The sequence below is a fragment of the Eubalaena glacialis genome, chromosome 8, assembly GCF_028564815.1.
Source record: "Eubalaena glacialis isolate mEubGla1 chromosome 8, mEubGla1.1.hap2.+ XY, whole genome shotgun sequence".
NCBI classification, from domain to species: domain Eukaryota; kingdom Metazoa; phylum Chordata; class Mammalia; order Artiodactyla; family Balaenidae; genus Eubalaena; species Eubalaena glacialis.
In genome coordinates this window covers 62,858,869-62,881,023 of record NC_083723.1, presented here as the reverse complement: position 1 = coordinate 62,881,023, position 22,155 = coordinate 62,858,869, and the positions used below count along the sequence as shown (strand labels likewise).

Below are 22,155 nucleotides of genomic sequence, written 5' to 3'. Positions count from 1 at the left end.
CTTACACAATAAAATTGTTTCTGAATTTGATATAAGATGAAACACTTTAATCATCAAGTCTTTCACCTGTGGTCCTGTTCTTTGTTGGAGTTATCCATCTATTCTTCACTTTAAAAAGCTCCACTGGTATGGTGTAATGTTTGAGAAAAATGTAGGCAAAATACCTAATTGTTGTATCTTCTTTACTAAGACTAACTTTCTTAATCATATATATTTATTCATATTATTCTTATATATAATTGTCAAATAAGAGAAATATTAAGAAGCAATTTGTTTAACATAATATTTAATTTATACCCTAGTAAGTTATAACATACATGCAACTACCATTTTATTAGAATAGATACGGTATTTCTAATGGAATATGAGCACCCGGCAGAGGATCTACAGATTTTTATATCTATTTGCTTACAAATAACTGGATGGAAATATCAGGCTCTATGCAGTAGTAGCTACTACCCTAATTATACTTTTAATTGAGTAGTCAACATGAAATTAAATGTCTACAGCATATTAACCTAGCGACAGCAGCAGACAACTCAAGTTGCCTTGGAGGCTTATTCAATTACATGGTGGGAGCCAAGTAACTAATATAACTGTAATACTTCAGGAAAAGAGATCAGAAAATCACCAGGAAAAGGACAGTCAGAAAAGAATTAAACAGGGATTGAAATTAAAATGTTCATGACACAGAATCAGAGGTGAACACACACACACACACACACACACACACACACACACACACACACACACTCTCTCTCTCACTCTCTCTTTCTCTCTCCCTCTCCCTCTCTCTCTCTCTCTCTCAAGGAGTTACAGGGAACCTGGGGAATGAAGGCAGGAGAAGCAGCCTTTAGCAAGACCAGGAAAAGAGTTGGATTGATGACCTCAGAACAGAGAGAGCAAATTACTGTACGGCTGAAAGAAAAACCAATTGTGTATGTACAAAGAGGGAGTAACAAATATCCTAAAAATAGCGACCAGAACAATGGTATGATGAAAGAAATTGTCTTAGGCAGATACATCAATTGTTTGTTTACTCACTTATTTAAACTATATCCTGCTCCAAAAAGGCTTTCAGTCAGCTTTCAAAATCCATAGAGAGCAAAATCATTAGACAAGAATGAATGAAAGAAAATAATGAGGGTGAGAAGAACATGAAGCCGGTGGGGGCAATTAGTAAACAACACGCATGCCACACAGTCCTACTTACGTTCCCAAGGTAAACGGGAAAATGTGATCTATAACAAGATTTCCAGGGGCCATAAGGAAAACGATCCAGATGCTCACCAGAAGCACATGGGTTGAGACTTCAGCGAAATTTATCTTATGTGTTTTTAATCAAGAGAACAGACTGTGCAATGGAGTAGATGACACTTCCAATGTCATTTCTACAATAAATATGATATAAAATTCTGAGTGATGTTGCCATAATTTCTCTCAGTTCAGTCCAAATCATAGCTGCATAAATATTTCAGAAGAAGCAATTATGCAAATGATCCAAATAAGCCCCTCCCAGATGGTCTGGCTTATCCAAGAGCAAAATTTAGAATATCCAGAAAACATCATACCCTTTAGATGATCCTCAATGAATATTTTCACAAGAAATAAATCATGCATGAGAAGTCTTTCATAAAATAGTCATTATTTACCCAGAGATAATGTGACAAATAATTTCTGTCTAGACAGTGCAGTCAATTAACTACATGTTTTCTAAAGTAAGCTACTCATGATTAAATAACCTCTACTTACCTTATTTTCTGCTGGCTTCCCTCTTCTTCTCTGGGGAGAGTTATTATAAAATGTAAAAGGAACTATTCTTAAGTATAGCTCCCTGGGTGGTTGTTTAGATTTTGTTTATAGGGTAATTCTGAACATGCTATAAACTTGGGGAGATTATAAGTGTGCCTTATTCTTACTAAAATAAGTATCTGAATTGAAAATTCCCAAACTCCAGCCCGCTACGTTTTTTTTTTTTTCGCCATTATAGGTGAAAACAGCATTGCTGACCTAAAGAAGCAATATCATCTCATGGAGAATCTCTCATGCTTTAGATTTTGACAGGAAAATTTAAATTACCTCTAGTGGTATAGTGCCTAAACATGTACAAAACAGAGGTAACTTCAGGAAAACCACAAAAGCTTAAATGTCTTCAAGTGGAAAATGTCCCACTTGGGGGTAGCTCATCCTAGGTGTACACATATGAATTCCAGGACTTAGTACAGCAGGTCTTAAGTACTCTCTAGCCCATGGTCTTGACAGAGAGACATGCTTATTTAATGGTAATAAAATGTTACCTCAAATCAGCAGCTTTCCCCGTCTTGTTAGTACACATAACTTCTCTGGTCTGGTATCCAATCTGGATGTCCCAATATTTGTTCTCTTGTCGGTTCTGTCTGTTTCTATTTCTCTTTTTCTTGATCAGTTCACGGGCCTCCGGATCCTTCACTCTTTTCCCTCGGTCCTTGCCCCGTTCTTTATTCTTCCCACGTCTCCTTGCTTGTCTTACTTGCCTCGAGTGGGGTATCGAGCACGTGCTCCAGGGCCCCACCTGTAAGCTGTACATGCTCTCTTCAGCTTCACAGGCACCGGACTGGCACACCTGAAACTCAGTCAGATTTGGACAGCCTGAGCCTCCAAACTGGGGGGGCGCCACCACGTGACGCGTCCGGTGCTGAAGCCCACTGCTACAAGTCTTGGAGCATTCCGACCAGGCAGAAAACTCAGACACAATGCAATCTTGCTGGCAGGGGATGAGGCAGGCCTGTTCCAGAAGAGGCTTGGGCTCAAAGTACTCACAAATGATATCCTCCGCAGGGATGTCTTTCTCTTTCTGGATGCACATTATCTCTCGCACCTGAATGCCTTCTTCCCCTTTAACGCACTCAAGGGGTTTCTCCAGGCTTTTTGAAATCACAGGCTGACAGTGATTCCAGGGTCCCAGCCTCCAGTCGTATAACTCTTTGTGCCAGTCACAAACTTTGAAACAATTTTGCTGGTTACTGGGTCTCTCGGCCTGCTTGCAGTTTGTATGCAACGTTGTCCATCCTTCCACATGAGCACACCACACAGCCCGGGTCTGAATGCCTCCTGGACCACATTCGTCTCCCATGCATCGGCCCCATGGACCTAAAAACGATACAAGAGTTAACAGTGCTACTAGAAGAAAACTACAAATTACTTCACGTTCCAGAAAGGCACTTCAAGTACAAAGGCACTTCTAGTACATTAACTTCCCTGAACTGTTATAAAGTAGGTCTCTGTACATGACTGTTGGAAAGTAATGATCTACCCTCAGTATTTTTGCAGAAGGGGAACTGTGTCACAGAGTCTATATAAGGTAACTGCTGGGACAAGTTCATTTTGAGTCCTTTTGGGATTACTGAAAACTTGCTTTTATTCATTTTCTTAATTTTAAGTAGGGAGAGAACCCTCGGCTCATTAAGAACCCTTGCTTAATTTTAGGTAGGCAGAGAACCCTTGCTCACATTAGAAACTAGTCACAGTGAAAACCCATTTCTCCTGCCTCATAACCATCAAATTCATTTCACTAATTGGCAAAGAAAACGGCTGCTTGTGAAGAACTTTGTCTCCTGCAGACTTTTCTTTTCCTGGGCAATTAACTATTTTGTAGAATATGCTCTCTTCCCTCTCATTTTCTGTTGTTGTACATACTATGACTGAAAGAACCTATTAGTTGCATACGTGTGTGCTGACAGAAGTGTTTACTTTCTTGTAACCAAAGCTGGGAAGTGAAAAATTCTTCATTCTAGCACATTCTGCCTTTAAATTTACAAAAAAAAAATTTTTTTTTCTCATCTCCACAGTGAAATGGAAAGATGGGTAAGAGAATTAAAATTTAACTAAAAGATTTTTGGAATTTTCTGCATGTTAAAGGGTTACTTCGAGTTTTATCAATTTATTCATTTCCTAAATATGAACTACTTGGCATTATGGAGCAATTTTATGGAATACTTAAGTCAGTGGCTTTAAGATGAAATGTGGGCTTTTTACCTTAGAATCCTTCTTATCATAGATTGAAACCTACTTATATTTGCATATATCATTTCTTCTTTTAAGGTAGATAATAGGATTCTCAAGGCTTTAATAGACAAATAGCAATTTATGTAATAGAGATTACATTATTTTGGAATTTTAAAGAAATGTAATAATCATATAATTACATGATTTTCAAAATGTGGTCCCTGGCATTTGAGGAATGATTTGATGTAGACTAGAGCCATCTTCAATAGGCTGTGCGGGAAGGGGGCAAGCAGCATACAGGGTCCGGCTCTAAGGTCACTCAGCCCCACCCCACTCCCTTCCTCCCTCATTGCTGCTTCCCTAAGAAAAGCTCCATTATTATTATTTATTTTTATGTATGTTGAGATTATACATAGATTTTGTCTAAGAAGAGGCTTCTGTCGCTGAAAAGTAAAAACCACTAAACTACGCCAACAGATTCACTCTATGAATGAGGAAAACAAGTGACAAGGAGGGGAGGTGACTTGCCAAGTTCACATCTTAAATGAATAAAAAAACCGTCCTGGATTTTAGATTCCAGTTCTGACTTTTATTTTTATTATTTATCCTAGATTTCAGACCTTGAGACTTAGATACTCCTATACAAAACAATTAATCTACAAAGAATGAAATATGAAGAATGTGCTTATATTTAAACATTTAATTTTGTTTAACTAGGAAGATGTTTACAACTTGAAGATATTAACTTCATTACAAATGGAATGATGGAGTTGTAAATAGAAAACAGATTGACTGAAAATATTGTGCTAACTAACCACAGTTGCATGAAAATTTGGCATACCTATATCATTACTTTATGAAGTTCATATGCATATGTAGAGCATTACAAGTGGCTTAAAATACATTTAGGGAAACAGCTTTCCCAGAGTGCTGATGTCAAAACTTTATGAGCTAAGAATGTCAGTGAGTTTATTACATCTGTAAACATGGAATACCTGATAATATTTTAATCTTATTTTTAATTTGTCAAAGGAAAATATATATTCATAAATCTGTTGATGCTCTCTTAGAGATTTCCTAAATATCCAGTTTGGGAATCAGAACGTGGGACCCTTCTCAAGGGAACACAGTAAAATGTATGAAATTTTAGTTAATTCCATAAATCTTTGCTATTTATTCCTTTTCCCCTTCATACTTGAACAACAGTAATCTTTATTTCTCATCCTAAATACAGCATATAAAGATACATTTATGTTGGACCATCAAGTTAGGAGTAAGCTATATGCCATTAAGTCTAAATTTCAAAATATAAGTGTCTTGCATTAACTCAAAGTGTAAAACCCAGGTGTAATTCAGGAGAACTTCTTGATACTTTGTTTTCTAATCTTTGATATTAATTATGAAATTAGACTGATGAATCAGACTAGGACTATTAAGAAGTTAGTCTTTTATCCTCCAAGTAAAAACAAAAAATTTTTATAGAAAAGTTACAAATCTGGCACTTAAAAATATTTAATTGTACTCTTTAGGTAGGTTGTACTACTATTAATGGGTGTGTTTCAACTAACTGATGAAAATTAATATTTTATTACCGAAATCTGAGTATACAAAATGTGGACTGACCTTAAGTCTGTGTGTTATTACTGAGTAAGGAAAACACAAACTAAAAAACAAACCCTCTAAAACTATGAAGCAGAACTATACAACACTAGTTAACTACTACGTTTGAAATTTACCCTAGACAAAATAAGGATGGGTGAAGATATTACTCTTATAAACCAAATTTTATCAGAAAACTCCAACCTTTCTTATAAGTTTCTTCAAAAATAAAAGTGAATGATGGTTACTTTGAAAATGATCCATGGTTTACAAACATCAAATTAGGGAAAGATCCCTTCTTACACATTCTTAGAACACTCCGCATGTCTCTCACATCATGTTTACCACAATTTCAATTAGTTTATTAAATAATAGTTTGCCAATATCTGTTTATCACATTAGACTGACTCAGTGACTCCTTAAGAACAGAACTTTGCCTATCTTCTGCAACATTTGGTTTGATCATGTCTTTTAATTTTCATGGCTGGCTTTTGAATGAATTTCCTCAGTTATTTTGTTCAGAAAAGAGAGAATTTAGTTTGCAGATTTTATTATCCAAGGCATTGATATCAATGCCAACAGAAAGAAAGAAACTGAGTTTGAGAAAAATTCTACACTATTTCATATACATTGATAATGAATAAGCATTTCTAAAGTTGACTTAGATAACTAGAAAAAGCATACATTCTATATACAAATTCAATTCAATTTCCATTCCAAAAATACTATCATAGATTCCTATTAACCAGCTAGTAATAGATAACATTGTTGGGTTTATTTTATTCCAAGTATATTTACATTGAGAACCAGAAGATAGGCTATCCCAAGAAAATTCTAGAGATCTATAAAAATACTAGGCTAAAGGGGTAAAAAAAACGCATGAAGTCACCAGTGAAAGTAGAGGTGGCAATATAATCACAATTGAACCTAAAGAAAACTCATTCACTTTGCAGGGTATCTTATCTGCTATCATAACTTTTCATTACACCATGGGTATTGCACTTGTGTCCAATTAACAGACCTCTTGAAAAATCAGATCTTCACCACTGCACACCAGATGAAGGGCTGTCTAGTTCTGTCCACCAAGTAGTCTTAAAATAATCACATACTGAACAGAAAGAGAACCACATCTAAAATTGCTCTTGGCAGCTAAGAATTATCAGCCCAATTAGCTACCATGTTTCAAGAAGTACAAATGTTTTAAAGTGCAATTTGAAAAGCACAATATGCAAACTCTATCAAGAAAAACATGAAGTTGTCTCCCAAGCACAATATGAGAATATGATATTTAATTCATAGGTCTCTGCACAAATATTAAATTGTAGCCCCATATCTCATATTACTAAGAGTGGGAAATGGTGGTGTTGGAAATGTGTCTGCGTGAGTGTGTGTGTGTGTGTATGTGTATCAGGATGTTTGTATTTTTAACAAGAATAGAAAGAATTTCCATTGGTTTGAAACTTGCTTCCTTTATTATTCTTGTTCATGATTATATACAGAGAACTTGGAATCTAATTGTGCAAAACAAAAGATAGGCACCTTTCTACTTAAGGGCTTGGATAATGTCCCTTTATGGATGGAAATGTATTCCTGCATACAGATTTGTAGGATTGTGTTCATTCAGTATCATGAAAGCACTTCTAGGATGTAGGTTAAAAAATACATGTAGAACACTTAGCTTGACAGATTTTATGTAAATTGAGAAAAACATACTGGACATCTTATTCCACTAAAAAGAAGTTAAAACAAATGTTTGCATATACAAAATATTTATGTAATTGTTAGACTCACAATACAAATATTTTCACTTGGAACTGATGCAATATTATGCAAAATTGTTACAACAACTTTAAATGAATGCTACTTGGCTTCGTTTTCCACTGACTAGTGCTTTAAATATAATTCTTAACTCAATTTCCAAAAATGTTGATAAAATAATGAATTTATTTTTATTCCCCCTAAGGAAGATTTCATAACATGCCTATTCTCTTCACGTCATTCAAAACTCTCTCTTTATGTCAGTCTACAAAAGACAGTCTTTTAAATTTAAAATTAGTACGTTGCCCACCCTATTCAACACTGACTCCTTCAAAGATTGTTTTTCTATATGTCAAGGGCATGAGAACAATAAAAGGTTGAGTCTATAAAAGGCCACATTATTGACAGGTGGCTAGCAACTGTTCCAAAGAGCCTTATAAAAGATAAACACTATAAAAGGAGCATGAGAAAATTATGCAAACTACTTTCTGTCCCTGTTTGCTATAAAACTCTCAGATGAGCCAGTTTCTTGTTTGACTAAATATGTTTGCATCCTTCAAATGAGATGGTGCATTTTCCCTCCTGGATTTGTTTATGGAACAGCATGTCCTAGTTTACCATGATCAAGGAATACACAAACAACTTAGTAATATATGAAATTCTGTCTCATGAATGCTGCACAGTATCCTATTTTGAAATATACAAGTCACAGATTTTTTTTTAAATATCTTTACTGGAGTATAATTGCTTTACAATGTTGAGTTAGTTGCTGCTGTATAACAAAGTAAATCAGCTATACGTATACATATATCCCCATATCTCCTCCTCTTGTGCCTCCCTCCCACCTTCCCTATCCCTCCCCTCTAGGTGGTCACAAAGCACCGAGCTGATCTCCCTGTGCTATGTAGCTGCTTCCCACTAGCTATCTATTTTACATTTGGTAGTGTATATATGTCCATGCCACTCTCTCACTTCGTCCCAGCTTACCCTTCTCCCTCCCTGTGTCCTCAAGTCCATTCTCTACGTCTGCGTCTTGATTCCTGTCCTGCCCCTAGGTTCATCAGAACCATTTTTTTTTTTTTTAAGATTCCATATATATGTGTTAGCATACGGTATTTGCTTTTCTCTTTCTGACTTACTTCACTCTGTATGACAGACTCTAGGTCCATCCACCTCACTACAAATAACTCAATTTCATTTCTTTTTATGGCTGAGTAATACTCCATTGTATATATGTGCCACATCTTCTTTATCCGTTCATCTGTCGATGGACACTTAGGTTGCTTCCATGTCCTGGCTATTGTAAATAGAGCTGCAGTGAACATTGTGGTACATGTCTCTTTTCGAATTATGGTTTTCTCAGGGTATATGCCCAGTAGTGGGAATGCTGGGTCATATGGTAGTTCTATTTTTAGTTTTTTAAAGAACCTCCACACTGTTCTCCATAGTAGCTGTATCAATTTACATTCTCACCAACAGTGCAAGAGGGTTCCCTTTTCTCCACACCCTCTCCAGCATTTATTGTTTGTAGATTTTTTGATGATGGCCATTCTGAAAGCTGTGAGGTGATACCTCATTGTGGTTTTGATTTGCATTTCTCTAATGATTAATGATGTTGAGCATCCTTTCATGTGTTTGTTGGCAATCTGTATATCTTCTTTGGAGAAATGTCGCTTTAGGTCTTCTGCCCATTTTTGGATTGGGTTGTTTGTTTTTTTGATATTGAGCTGCATGAGCTGCTTGTAAATGTTGGAGATTAATCCTTTGTCAGTTGCTCCATTTGCAAATATTTTCTCCCATTCTCAGGGTTGTCTTTTTGTCTTGTTTATGGTTTCCTTTACTGTGCAAAAGCTTTTACGTTTCATTAGGTCCCATTTGTTTATTTTTGTTTTTATTTCCATTTCTCTAGGAGGTGGATCAAAAAGGATCTTGCTGTGATTTATGTCATAGAGAGTTCTGCCTATGTTTTCCTCTAAGAGTTTTATAGTGTCTGCCCTTACATTTAGGTCTTTAATCCATTTTGAGTTTATTTTTGTGTATGGTGTCAGGGAGTGTTCTAATTTCATACTTTTACATGTAGCTGTCCAGTTTTCCCAGCACCACTTATTGAAGAGGCTGTCTTTTCTTCACTGTATATGCTTGCATCCTTTACCAAAAATAAGGTGACCATATGTGCATGGGTTTATTTCTGGGCTTTCTACCCTGTTCCATTGATCTATATTTCTGTTTTTGTGCCAGTACCATACACTGTCTTGATTAAGTCACAGAACTTTTAAAAAATTCTCTTCGTTTTTACTTGAGCAAATCAGTGTAGGAAAAAAACCTAGAAATTACTGCTAATTATCAGGAAAGAAAATTCTTCATAAATCCCATAAACTAAAGGTAACTAGTCTTCATATTTTGCTGTCATCCTATTAGGCAATTAAAAATATATTTAAATAAATTTAAGGTCATCCTATAAGTTGTTTTATAATTTGCTTTTTAACTACACAATATGCTATAAAAATAACTCTGTTTCAATAAATGTTGGAGGGCTCAGGTATACACACACACACACACACACACACACACACACAGACTGACCCTACTAGACAGTTAATCTCATATGTTCTTCATGTTTGCACAATTAGATCTATACTATGGTTGTATGGCATGTTGTATCAATTTACCATGATTTATCTAATTGATATTCTATTTGCGGAAATTTAGGTCTTATAAAAAATTTTTTCCAACACTATACAGAATGTTACAATAAACATCGATTGTTATATATTGGTCAGGTAATTTAGCCAAGAGTTTTGCAAATTTTCAAGCTTTTGATACATCTGGTATTACAAATGTGTCAACCCAAATGTACCAGTTTGCCCTTCAAACAGCCATTTATGAATCCACATTTTTTTCCCTGGTAGCTACAGACTGCTAGTTTTCCAAATTTGGGCTTCTGTTGGGGGAATCTGATGTGCTTATTTCCTCAGAGGGTCCATCTTTTGACTATTTTAACTACACAGATAGTCTTTATTCCCTTAAATACAATCCTTTATGTACTGTGGTCTACATAAGACCTCAAACCTTCTGGAGAATTGCTAGTATCCTCCCTTTTTTCCAACACTGAAAAATAAGTTTTTTTATTTTGTATTCATTTTGGTCATTTCAAAGGATTTTTGCTGTGCATAGAAGCAAACATGTGATCTTAAATGTCTGTCTTGAAATAATCCCACAGATTGGTAAACTGAATGCCTGGTATACTGTACCATTCTATATTATACTAATTGATTTAATTATAAGTATGTACTCTCTCTAAGAGACCCCTTTGTGTAGATTTATCAACATAAAAACAACTAAATTTTGAATATTCACTGACCTAAAATGGATTAAATTTTCTTTTTAAAGGAAAAAAAAGGAGTGCTCATAACTTTTTTGACTTGAGTTTTAATTTAATTTCACTTTAATTTAAAATATAACTCTCAAATGACAAATCAGTTTGGTGGATAAGGAGAGATCACTGTGAAGTCAAGCTGAGCTTTCATCTTCCATAAGTAATTAAACTTTAATAAGAAATTATATGAGTATCAAATTAAATGTACAAAAATTAGAACAAGCTCTTTAAATCTGATGAGACAATGAATGATGAATCAGTGACTAGGACAGCTGACTTCACAGTTGCCAAATATAGTAATCTATTTTCAGGCCCTATCAACTTGATCTCTCTTACGAAAATTACTTAACCTCTTTGAATCTTGATTTTTCCCATTTGTAAAACAGAATAGAGCATGTACCATGTCATTAACTTCCATCGTCTCATAACACTATCTGAACCAGAAGCTAAGTATCAATGTTATGAGGAATATTTGTGATAAAGTTGTGAAATGCTTTTTTCTCACACAAAAAGATTTCATTTTTATGTGACTTAATCTCTTAAACTCTGCATGCATCAGTGGTGATTTCTTTAGGTTAGACTCCATGCAAGTCTGTTGACCCATGATCTCCTTGGAAGCAGATCCTTCAGCACCTGTCAACCTTCAGATAACTGCAGGCCTGGCCAGTCTTGACCACAGCCTCATGAGAGACCTTGAGTCAGAACCCCCCAGCTAAGTTGCTTCCAAATTTCTGACACATGGAAACTGAGATAATAAATTTTACTGGCTGTAATCAGCTAAATTTTGAGGTAATTTGTTACGTAGCAATAGATACCTAACACAGACTATGGTCCTTGAAGACGTATGCTGCCACAACCAAAAATTTAAAATATGGGAGTGGCATATTGGAACCAGGCAGTGGGCAGAGCTGGAAGGACAATGAGGAAAGTGTTAGTAAAAGCCAAAGGTACTTTTTTAAAAAAAGACTGTTAGAAGAAGGCTAATGGCAGCTGCCAGTAAGAACTTAAAAAGAAGTGGGATCTCCAAAGAAGACATACAGATGGCCAAGATGCACATGAAAAGATGTTCAACATCACTAATTATTAGAGAAATGCAAATCAAAACTACAATGAGGTATCACCTCACACCAGTCAGAATGGTCATCATCAAAAAATCTACAAACAATAAATGCTGGAGAGGGTGTGGAGAAAAGGGAACCCTCCTACACTGTTGGTGGGAATGTAAATTGGTACATCCACTATAGAGAACAGTATGGAGGTTCCTTATAAAACTAAAAATAGAACTACCATACGACCCAGCATTCCCACTACTGGGCATATACCCTGAGAAAACCATAATTCAAAAAGATACATGCACCCCAATGTTCACTGCAGCACTATTTACGATAGCCAAGCCATGGAAGCAACCTATTTGTTCATCAACCAGATGAATGAAGAAGATGTGGTACATATATACAATGGAATATTACTCAGCCATTAAAAAGAATGAAATAATGCCATTTGCAGCGACATGGATGGACCTAGAGATTGTCATACTGAGTGAAAGAAGTCAGACAGAGAAAGACAAATATCATATGATATCGCTTATATGTGGAATCTTTAAAACATGGTACAAATGAACTTATTTACAAAACAGAAATACAGTCACAGATGTAGACAACAAACTTATGGTTACCAAGGGGGAAGGGAAGGAGGGATAAATTGGGAGATTGGGATTGACACATACACACTAATATATATATAATAGATAACTAATAAGGACCTACTGTAGAGCACAGGGTACTCTGCTCAAAACTCTGTAATGACCTATATGGGAAAAGAATCTAAAAAAGAGTAGATACATGTATATGTATACCTGATTCACTTTGCTGTCCAGCAGAAACTAACACAACACTGAAATCAACTATACTCCAATAAAAATTAATTTAAAGAAAAGAAGTGAGGAGAATGTTACAGAAATTTGAGGAAAGGGGATTCTTATATCATGACAAAGTTTAAGCAATACTGTCACCTACAGTCATGTAAAGTAGAAAATACACCTTATGAACTGGATGATCTCAGATTTCCAGTCAGAGTGTTGAGGGTGCCCCTGGTTTTTTTAATTAGGATATCTCTAATAAATAATCCCTTCCTAGTCACCAAATCCATGTCATGTCACGAATATAGTGGACTAGTGTGACGTGCTTTTTGACAAAAGGCAGAAGTGTTAACTATCCCCAGGGTAAGGGAGTGATTGCGTCTGTTATATAGTCTCAAGTAAAAGCAAAGAGCTTTTGATCCTTTTTACTAACGAGAATTGAAGAAAACACCTTTGCTAGATCAGTATCTGCATACCAAGGGCCTAACACTGTGTTGATTTGTTGTAGTTTAAATACCACATCTTTCATAGCAGCTGCAACTGGGCCTAACACGTGGTTAAGTTTACAGCAGCTTGCTGTCATCTTCTATGATCCATCCAGTTTTGTATTACCTTTTTTAGAAACAACACAGGTCAATTAGACAGGAATATGATGTGGACCATGTCTCCTGTATCTTTTGAATGTTTGATGTGGCACTAATTTCTGTAATTCCTCCAAGGATGTTATGTTAGACCCTAACACAAAATGCCTCACTTCTTACCTACAATTCATCTCAATCTATCATCTCCATCTATCAAAAAGTCAGTCTTAGTAACTCTCAGCAGTAAGCTACTGTATGTCAGCCTAGCAGGTGATATTGCAAAGCATTTATCCTCTTGCCCCTATTCCCCATTGGTCAAGAATGGTCCCATGATCATTAACTCCCTCACAATTTCAAGCTGTGCGAGAATGAGTGCTAAGTGGGTTTCTGCAGGCGTCTTGCACTACAATGTCAGAGAAGCTCTGGGAAAGTAGACTGCTCAGCCTATGATAAGTTGCAGTCAGTTTTCACCTACATGAATCTAGTTAAACCTGTGCAAAATTGGAAGTCACAGGAGTGACTGGAGGTGGAGGTGAAGCCATGTGGATTGGAGATGGCACATAAGTGACATCTCATGCTTAGCAAATGATGGTTTTTGTTTGTTTTTTGTTTTTCTTCTAAAAATGCCAAACCAAAGTCATCTATCTTTGTATGAACACTATACCTTCAGGACAAAATTGCTAAAGGCTGAAGATGCCTGAATTTTTATCATGTTTATTTATTCATTTAACAGACATTTAGTGTGGGCTTACAATGTGCTAGGTGCTGTGACAGGAAAGAAAATAGATATGTATTAAGATAAGAAAGCACTACAAAAGGTGGAAACATCAAAATATGGTATATACATAAAATTGAATATTATTCATCCTTAAAAAAGAATGAAATTCTCATACACGCTACAAGATGGATGAGCCTTGAAAACTTAGGCTAAGTGAGATAAGTCAGACACAAAAGGACAAATATTGTATGATCTCACTTATATGAGGTACCTGGAATGGCCAAATTCTTAGAAACAGAGGCAGAATGTTACCAGGGGCTAAAGGAAGGAGGGAATGGGGAATTACTGCTTGATGTGGGCAGTTTCCGTTTGGGATGATGAAAATGTTCTGGAGATGGTTACTGGTAATATGGTTGCACAACAATACGAATATACTTAGCGTCACTGAATTGTTCAATTAAAATGGTAAAAAGGCAAATTTTATACTATGTACATTTTACCACAATAAAAAAACATATAATGCTACAACAAACTTTAGCCAAAAGTTTTTATATTCAATCTATAATCTCATGAAACTTCGAGAAAATTCTGGATATAGCAACATGGTGCCAAGGTTCTAGGAAGTTATTGCCAAGTTCAAAGCCTTGGGGAATTCTTAAATTCCTTAGGCCTAGAAGCAATTTATTTGAAACCTTCAAGCAAAAAGGGAAGAGCCAATTATAGATCTAATAGACCCTCCTTGTCTTATTAAACACTGAAAAAAGACAGTAGCTCAGAAATGCCACTATTATCATCTTAGGTCTAGTGCCTAGCATATTAAATACATAGTTATTATAAATAATATATTCCAAGTTCTTCTGATGATGTTACACTGTTAACTGCATACCTCTATAATTACAATATATTTTTAGTCAGTAATGTGAGATTATGGATATGATCTTCACAAAATGGAAAATCAAAATGAATGGAAGTAACAACCTTTTGACATCTGTGCTGTTTTAATAACCCAACTAAAATATATTTTATTCTTTGATTATTTAGGAGATTTTTTTGCACATACTTTGGTTAATAAATATGTACATGTCTTTTACTTTTGTGTAAAGCTCATTTTAGGTATATATTACAATTTAATACTCCCCTGCACATAATAAACCACTCAAGTAAAACAGAAGCAAAGTAGATTCTCCCCCTAACGTGATGTTACAATTAATAAGGCTAACAAACAAAAAATGTTAATTTCTTCCTTTCACGCACTGGGGCAAGACTGCATTACAGGCAATTATTAAGGATAACAATAAATTCCGTTTTTATCTTCTTACTTAAAAGGACTAAAGTTATACATTTAGGAAACTGAGAAGTATGGCTTCTTTACAAGAGACTATAAAGCCTTCCTTCGTGGTTACCTTAGTCAATGCCCTTATGCATCGCTGTATATTTTCATAATCTCCATATAATTGATATCGCACTAAATGCTGTAATTATATAGAGTTAGAAGTAAGCAATTCAAATGCCTGAAACATTTTTACTTTTCAACACACTAATCGGTATGTATATGAATGTAATTGTAAATTATCTGTAAATATACTTTTTAAATACAAATGATTTTTGTTAGCAAAATACTTCATCTGAAGCCAAGTTAATCTTTCCAAACTCCACGTGTCCAAGGAACTTGAGTGTATAGTTTAGGGCGGTAATTTGCAACATCAGTGACTTGGAAATGTCTACTAAAGCTTAGATTATTGTTTCCATAATGGGTAAAGTCAAGTGTAAAGCTTTTGTAAAGCTAAGCATGAGCTCAAAATTATAACATGCTGTGAAAAATAATCAGTAGATAATTTAAGATTTGAATGCATATGCTTCAGTTTCCCAGAAAGTGAACTGAAGACTATCTTAATTTTTTAGGAGGCTCTTCCCAACTTTGATAAAATATAACCCATAAACATGCACAAATTTCTTAAGAATTAGATTATTTGATCAGTATTTTTCACGTAATTTTACTTTGGAAAATACGGCATATGTAAGATAGCCCCAAATTAAGTTATAAAATGTAGAGCCATAACTGGATTTGATCAATGTTGAGTATTTCTAACTCATGTCCTTTCTTAATAAAATCAGATATTCAGTCTTATCTTCAAAGAAATGTCACCAATAAAGCAGTGCTGAAGATGCATACAGTTCTGTTGTTTTTTATAATAACTCTGGACAATATATCTTTAACTAGGGAAAGTTTCTTTTAGCCGAAAACATTAAGATCTTATTAAAAATTAGGGAGTCAGAAATAAGCATCCATTTTCTGATTTTTGTTTCTATGTACATTTCTGTGTTTGGATATAAATTTCTCCTTGATTATTTAATTTCCATGGCTGACAAATTCCACAAGTATTAAATAGCTATAATTTAAAAATCATATTATATTAATACCAGTGTATTAGGCTAATCTACACTTTAAGACACATCATTACTCTTTTTGAAGACACATGTAGATGTAATACTTCTTTTGCCTGATTTAAAATCACAGTAAGGATGCATTTAAAAAACATAAATATATCAACTGAAATGAACTCAGGGCATTAATACACATGGCTTCACTGAGTAATTGGTTCCAAGAGTATGACAGAGAATCAACTAAGGCAGATGGTTAAATGAGGAATAGGGGAGCTGACAGTTGCACATTCACAGAAATTGTAAAATTTAAAACTGAAGGACACCATAGTGATAAACAGTGCAAGATCTTCAGACCATCAGAAGTTAAGTGCAGCTTACACAGTCATTATCGAAGCCTTGGTCAGAACCCAGATGTTCTGACTTCCCAGCTCACGTTCTCTGACTTCCCACTCTCACATTCTACCGTAGGAGACTTTAATTCAGATGAAATAGCTCACACTGGAACTCTATTTCTCAAACTCTAGTTAGTAAATTATCAAAGTAGCCTCAGGCTCCAAAAATAATTCACTAATTTACCATTATCTTGGAATCTGTGATTTGGAAGCGGCCACAGAGATCCTGTAATATATATAAACTTTCTTCAATCTTTCTTAGGTTCTTTTAGCCTCAGATAGAATACTTCTGGTGACAAGAGTTCATTGTTTAGCAAAGTTGCCCATTCTGGTGATTGTCAGCTTTATTTATTAGAGATTTCTTTGCAATATTCCTATAAAATCTTCCACTCTAAGAATTCTAATCTAAACACTTCCTTATAGCTTTCCAAATATTTTAACACTCCAAACTAAATACTAATCTCCTTATTTTTTCTTATTCCTAAGAAGACTTCTGGTCTGATCATTAGGCTTGTTGCTTTCTGTGGCATTGTTAGATTGTGCAATAATACAATAGAGCAATCTGGAAACTAGTAAATAAAATGGACTAGACAGATAAATAAAACACCTGACCACATCCACATATCTTTTATTCTAATTGAGATAAAAAAGGTAATAACCTCATATCCATTTCAACATGATGAGTCTCACCGAAGCTTCTTACGTTAACTCTGTTAACTCATCTCACACGTATTCTGTCGAGATTTAGACTTTTTTGATTCATACTATGCTATGTAATGAACTTACTCACTATGGCCATTCTTTTGGTAATTGCTTGGCTAACTCAGCCCCGTAAGGACAAAGGCACATATTGAAAATCCTGTCCCTGAATATCTATTTCTTCAATGAATCCTTATCCAGAGGCCAACTCAAGGAACTAGAGGTATGTTTCACTTCTGAGCGCTTCCAGATTCCTTAACCAGCAACACTCTCTGACCCAGGTTCTTGAGGTGCCATGCATTCAGTTATCACTCCCCAAACCTTTTCTCTCAGAACGCTGTAATTCCACTGCATAGTACAGACTTGATAACTTTTAGGTTATATTTGAAGATAAATGTTCATAATATATGTTTGCATGCTTTGATATAGCGTTCATATAATGCCACGAAAAATTAGGCTAATTACAAAGCAAATGCTTTACACATCTATCTGCGTCAATTTAGTATTCTTTTGGTGGAAAGGAATGAGAATTATTTAAATCAAAATTACACTCATAAATTAAATTCTCATTATAGGAAGCAATTCCAGTGCTAAAAATGTTCTGAGCATTCTATACTGAATGCTCATTATTTGCTAGAGTACAAAGGTCATAGGGGCTCACAGTTCACAGATGGTCTCCAGGCTGAATAGGACACACCAGAGGGACAGAGCAAACTTGCATTTAGATTACCTAGACTGTGTTCCTTACCAGAATTTAATTCTAATTTTTAAAAATTTTGTTTTTTTGTGGTAAGAACACTTAGCATGAGATCTACTCTCAGCAAATTTTTAAGTGTACAATACATTATTGACTATAGGTGTAATGCTGTACAGCAGATCTCTAGAACTTATTGAAACTTTATGCCCATTGATTAATAGCTCCCCACTTCCCCCTCCCCCAGCTTCTGGAAACCACCATTTTTACTCTCTGCTTCTATGAGTTTGACTATTTTAGATAAGTCCATTGTGTATCACATTTTCTTTACTTTTTTTAAAAAAATTAATTAATTTATTTATTTTTGGCTGTGTTGGGTCTTCGTTGCTGCGTGCAGGCTTTCTCTAGTCGAGGTGGGCGGGGGCTACTCTTCCTTGCGGTGCGCGGGTTTCTCATTGCGGTGGCTTCTCTTTGTTGCGGAGCACGGGCTCTAAGGCACGCGGGCTTCAGTAGTTGTGGCACCTGGGCTCAGTAGTTCTGGCTTGCAGGCTCTAGAGCACAGGCTCAGTAGTTGTGGCGAACAGGCTTAGTTGCTCCGCAGCATGTGGGATCTTCCCGGACCAGGGCTCGAACCCGTGTCCCTGCACTGGCAGGCGGATTCTTAACCACTGTGCCACCAGGGAAGCCCTGTACCACATTTTCTTTATCCATTTATCTGTTAATGGATATTCAGGTTGTTTCCTCATTTTGGCTATTGTGACAGTGCTGCCATTCCTCCAAAGAAGACATACAAATGGCCAAGAGGTATAAGAAAAGATGCCCAATATCACTAATCATCAGGCAAGTGCAAATAAAACCAAAATGAGATATCACCTCACACCGGTCAGGATATTATCTAAAAACCAAAAGGCAACAAATACTGATAAGGATGTGGAGAAACTGGACCACTGTTCATGGGAATGTAAATTAGTGCAGTCATTATGGAAAACAGCATAGTGGTTCCTGAAAAAAAATTAAACATAGAACTACCATATAATCCAGCAATCCCACTTTTGGGTATTTATCCAAAAGAACTGATGTGAGTATCTTGAAGGGATATCAGCAGAATTTATTTTATCTTTTTGAGGTATCCACTTCTGCTCTGGGCATCAATTTAGATCACCTGTTTTTCTTAACATGAGAGTTCTAACTAATTATTTAATACCTATGTCCCTGTTCATCCTAATACTGTACCTTGTTAACTGAACAATTCCATTCGATTTAATAAATATTATGAATACCTAGAATTTTAAGCATCCACATCTCTTTGCTAGTCCAAGGAATCAGAATTATTTCTCTCAATTACCCATGAACTTCTTGAGTTAAAAAGTACCTGACATCAGAGGTTGGTGGAATTTTCTTTCACATTATTGAAAAGTCATTATTGGAAGATTCCAAATAGTTTTTAATGTAGAAAAACATAAATGAGCATTGTTATCTTCTTTTTAACTATTGATTATTAACAACAAGTTCTGAGGTAAGTTCAATGTGACCCAATTGTTAAAACTGCCATGTAGTAAATTTCATATAATGTTCTTTTGGCCTTATTTTGAAGAGTGGGGATGAGAAGACATACACTTTAGCAAAGTAGCCTTAATGACGTACTTTAAATCATAGCTCCTTGTCATATGTCACAAGTTAACACTCAATATTTTTAAATAGTAGAATGAGTTCTGTGTATTCCAGTCAGAGAGGAAAAATAGGTTCACTGGAAGCCTAAAGAAGGAGGATATTATATTCCTACTGGGGAACTCAAAGCTTGATGGAAATAATGAGATCTGAGTTGGAGAGGCAGAAATGGAATCACGGGACATAAGGTTGACAGCTGCTAGCGTGGGCGTAGAGAGTGCCAGGAACAGGGGACAACATGGACAAAACCAGAAAATGAAGACTGTATAAATAAGTAAGCACGTGGAACATAGATCTGAAAAGGAAAGGGAGCTTGGGACCAGGTTGGGGAGGCACTGGAAACTTTTCTGCAGGTGAATCCTAGCTTAATATATTTTGTAATACCTTACTGTAGGTAAATCCTAACTTCCTTTCAATCATCTGCTTTAATTGTGCTCATTCATTCTCTTCTCACGCTATGTATGTTTAAGAGAATTTCTCACATTATCTGTCCTACATATTCTGACCTCTTGTTACAGTGTCCTATTTTGTTTACCAAGTATTTTGCATATGCAAACCTATTTCTCCAGTAAGATTTTAAACCACTCAAGGACAGGAACTTTGACATGTTCCTTTTGTAATTCCCACTATAATGCTAGATTGCCAATGAAAATTCATATGAAAGTTCTTTCCAGAGTACATTTAAGATATAATTGGTATTGCTCCTTAGTATATACTTGTTGAGCTGTAAGAGCTAGCAGAAGACGGCTGTTTCTAGGAATCCTTGAAGGAAAAGATCTGAATTAAAACAAATAGCTTGACATCCTGTATGAATTATCAAAAGGCTAGAAAATAGAGTACCCTAGCTATGGAGGTCTAGGTTATAGTACACTCAGAAAGTGACAGTAATGAAAGTCAAGCACCAGACAGGATGGCCACCCTGCCAGCATCAATAGGGGACCAGCAGTCTGTGAGTTCAGCACCAAAAACTCATTAATTGAGTGAGAAAAATAAACCATAGTTTAAGAAAATTTGTGCCTGAAAGCTAATTCAAGCCTTAAGGACATTAGGCAATTAAATGGTAAAGCATGACTATTTCTTTTTAAGAAAGAGCCACCCATGATTGTTGAAAATGATATTTAATTTAGTAAACTTTAACATTATTAACCTTCTGGTTTCTTTTCTATTTTTTTCCTGAGGTTGTCATCAGAAGGATGCATGTTTATCATGTGTATTTTACTTTAGACTTGTTTGTCACTTGCTAATATGCTTGTGAAGATGACTGCAAGAAGTGATGGAATTCAAATTATTTTCCCCACATAGGCCTTCTTTCACCCTGATGGTGTTAATAGTTGACTCATTATTTCAATGGCATTTTCTTCAATGTCACGGTGTTTCTCTGAGGATGTGTTACATTTTCATAATTGCTATCTTCCCAAGCATTCTGGTTTCTCAATGTGACAAACACTACACCTAAGATTTGAGATTCACAGCTCTCACAGGAAATCTCCATCTCTTAGAGGGTTTTTAAACTCATTTTGCCAACGGCTGAATTTTTTATCTGTAGATAAGCAGTTTTTCAGAATTTTATGCCATAAAAAAATTCCAGTCTTATGTTATTTTGATATCTTGCAGTTTTCATGACATAAGGAATTATAATGCAGAGGCTACTGGTGAGGGAACTCTTTTATCTCTGACCTCTCTGTAGCTCCTAGAAAACATGGTAATTTTTGCTTGTCTTGAAAAGAAAATGAGCACACGTAAGGTGCACTGGAAAGTACTTTAAGATTCTTAGCAGAACTCAGTAGACTGCTATATGCCTAAGAGGATGAGTGAAAAAACCCCGATAATTTTATCAAGTAAGGGCATATTTCTTAGGACTTAAACTGCACTTTTTGGAGGTATTTCCAAAGGAAAAATATTTGACATATTTTGGGTTTTGAACTTATTCAAATTAAAAAATAAACAACAACAACCAAAAACGTCTTTCATTTACCTCCAGCTCTTTTGGTTATTACCCATCTGTCACTGATTTCCTTACTGTGTAAATGACTGGTCGTGAGTAACTTAGATCCCATTTATTACAGTAGCTATCCATTAGAGTAGAGGAGCTTATTAATGTGCTTAAAGACACTAGAGCAACCTATACTCACACCTGGAATTCTAAACACTCCAGCCATGCAAGTCCACTTTGGCCCACCTCTCACTGTTCTCTGCACTGAGCAGCCAGCGGGAGCTTTTCAACACGCAAATCTGTGCGTGTCACCTTCTTGCATAGAACTCTTTGATGCCTTCCCTTTGCTCTTAGGTTAAACCAAAGCTTGTTAGCACCATCTAGAAATTCCACCAGGATCTGACCTGAACCTCCCTCTCCAAATCTGTCTTGTATTTTGCTCCCTCTCAACATTGTGCTTTAGCCATGTTCACTTCTACACCATTTTCCCACAAACAGATCTCCATTATA

At 35.7% G+C, this 22,155-nt stretch overlaps 1 protein-coding gene across 1 annotated transcript in view; it reads right to left on the bottom strand.

Annotated features, from left to right (window-relative positions):
* THSD7A (thrombospondin type 1 domain containing 7A) overlaps positions 1-22,155 on the bottom strand; it is a 743,356-nt gene that overhangs the window by 273,395 nt on the left and 447,806 nt on the right. The window contains exon 5 of the mRNA XM_061198529.1: positions 2,298-3,129. Within this exon, the coding sequence (XP_061054512.1) occupies positions 2,298-3,129 (832 nt within the window). The remainder of the gene's footprint in view (positions 1-2,297; positions 3,130-22,155) is intronic.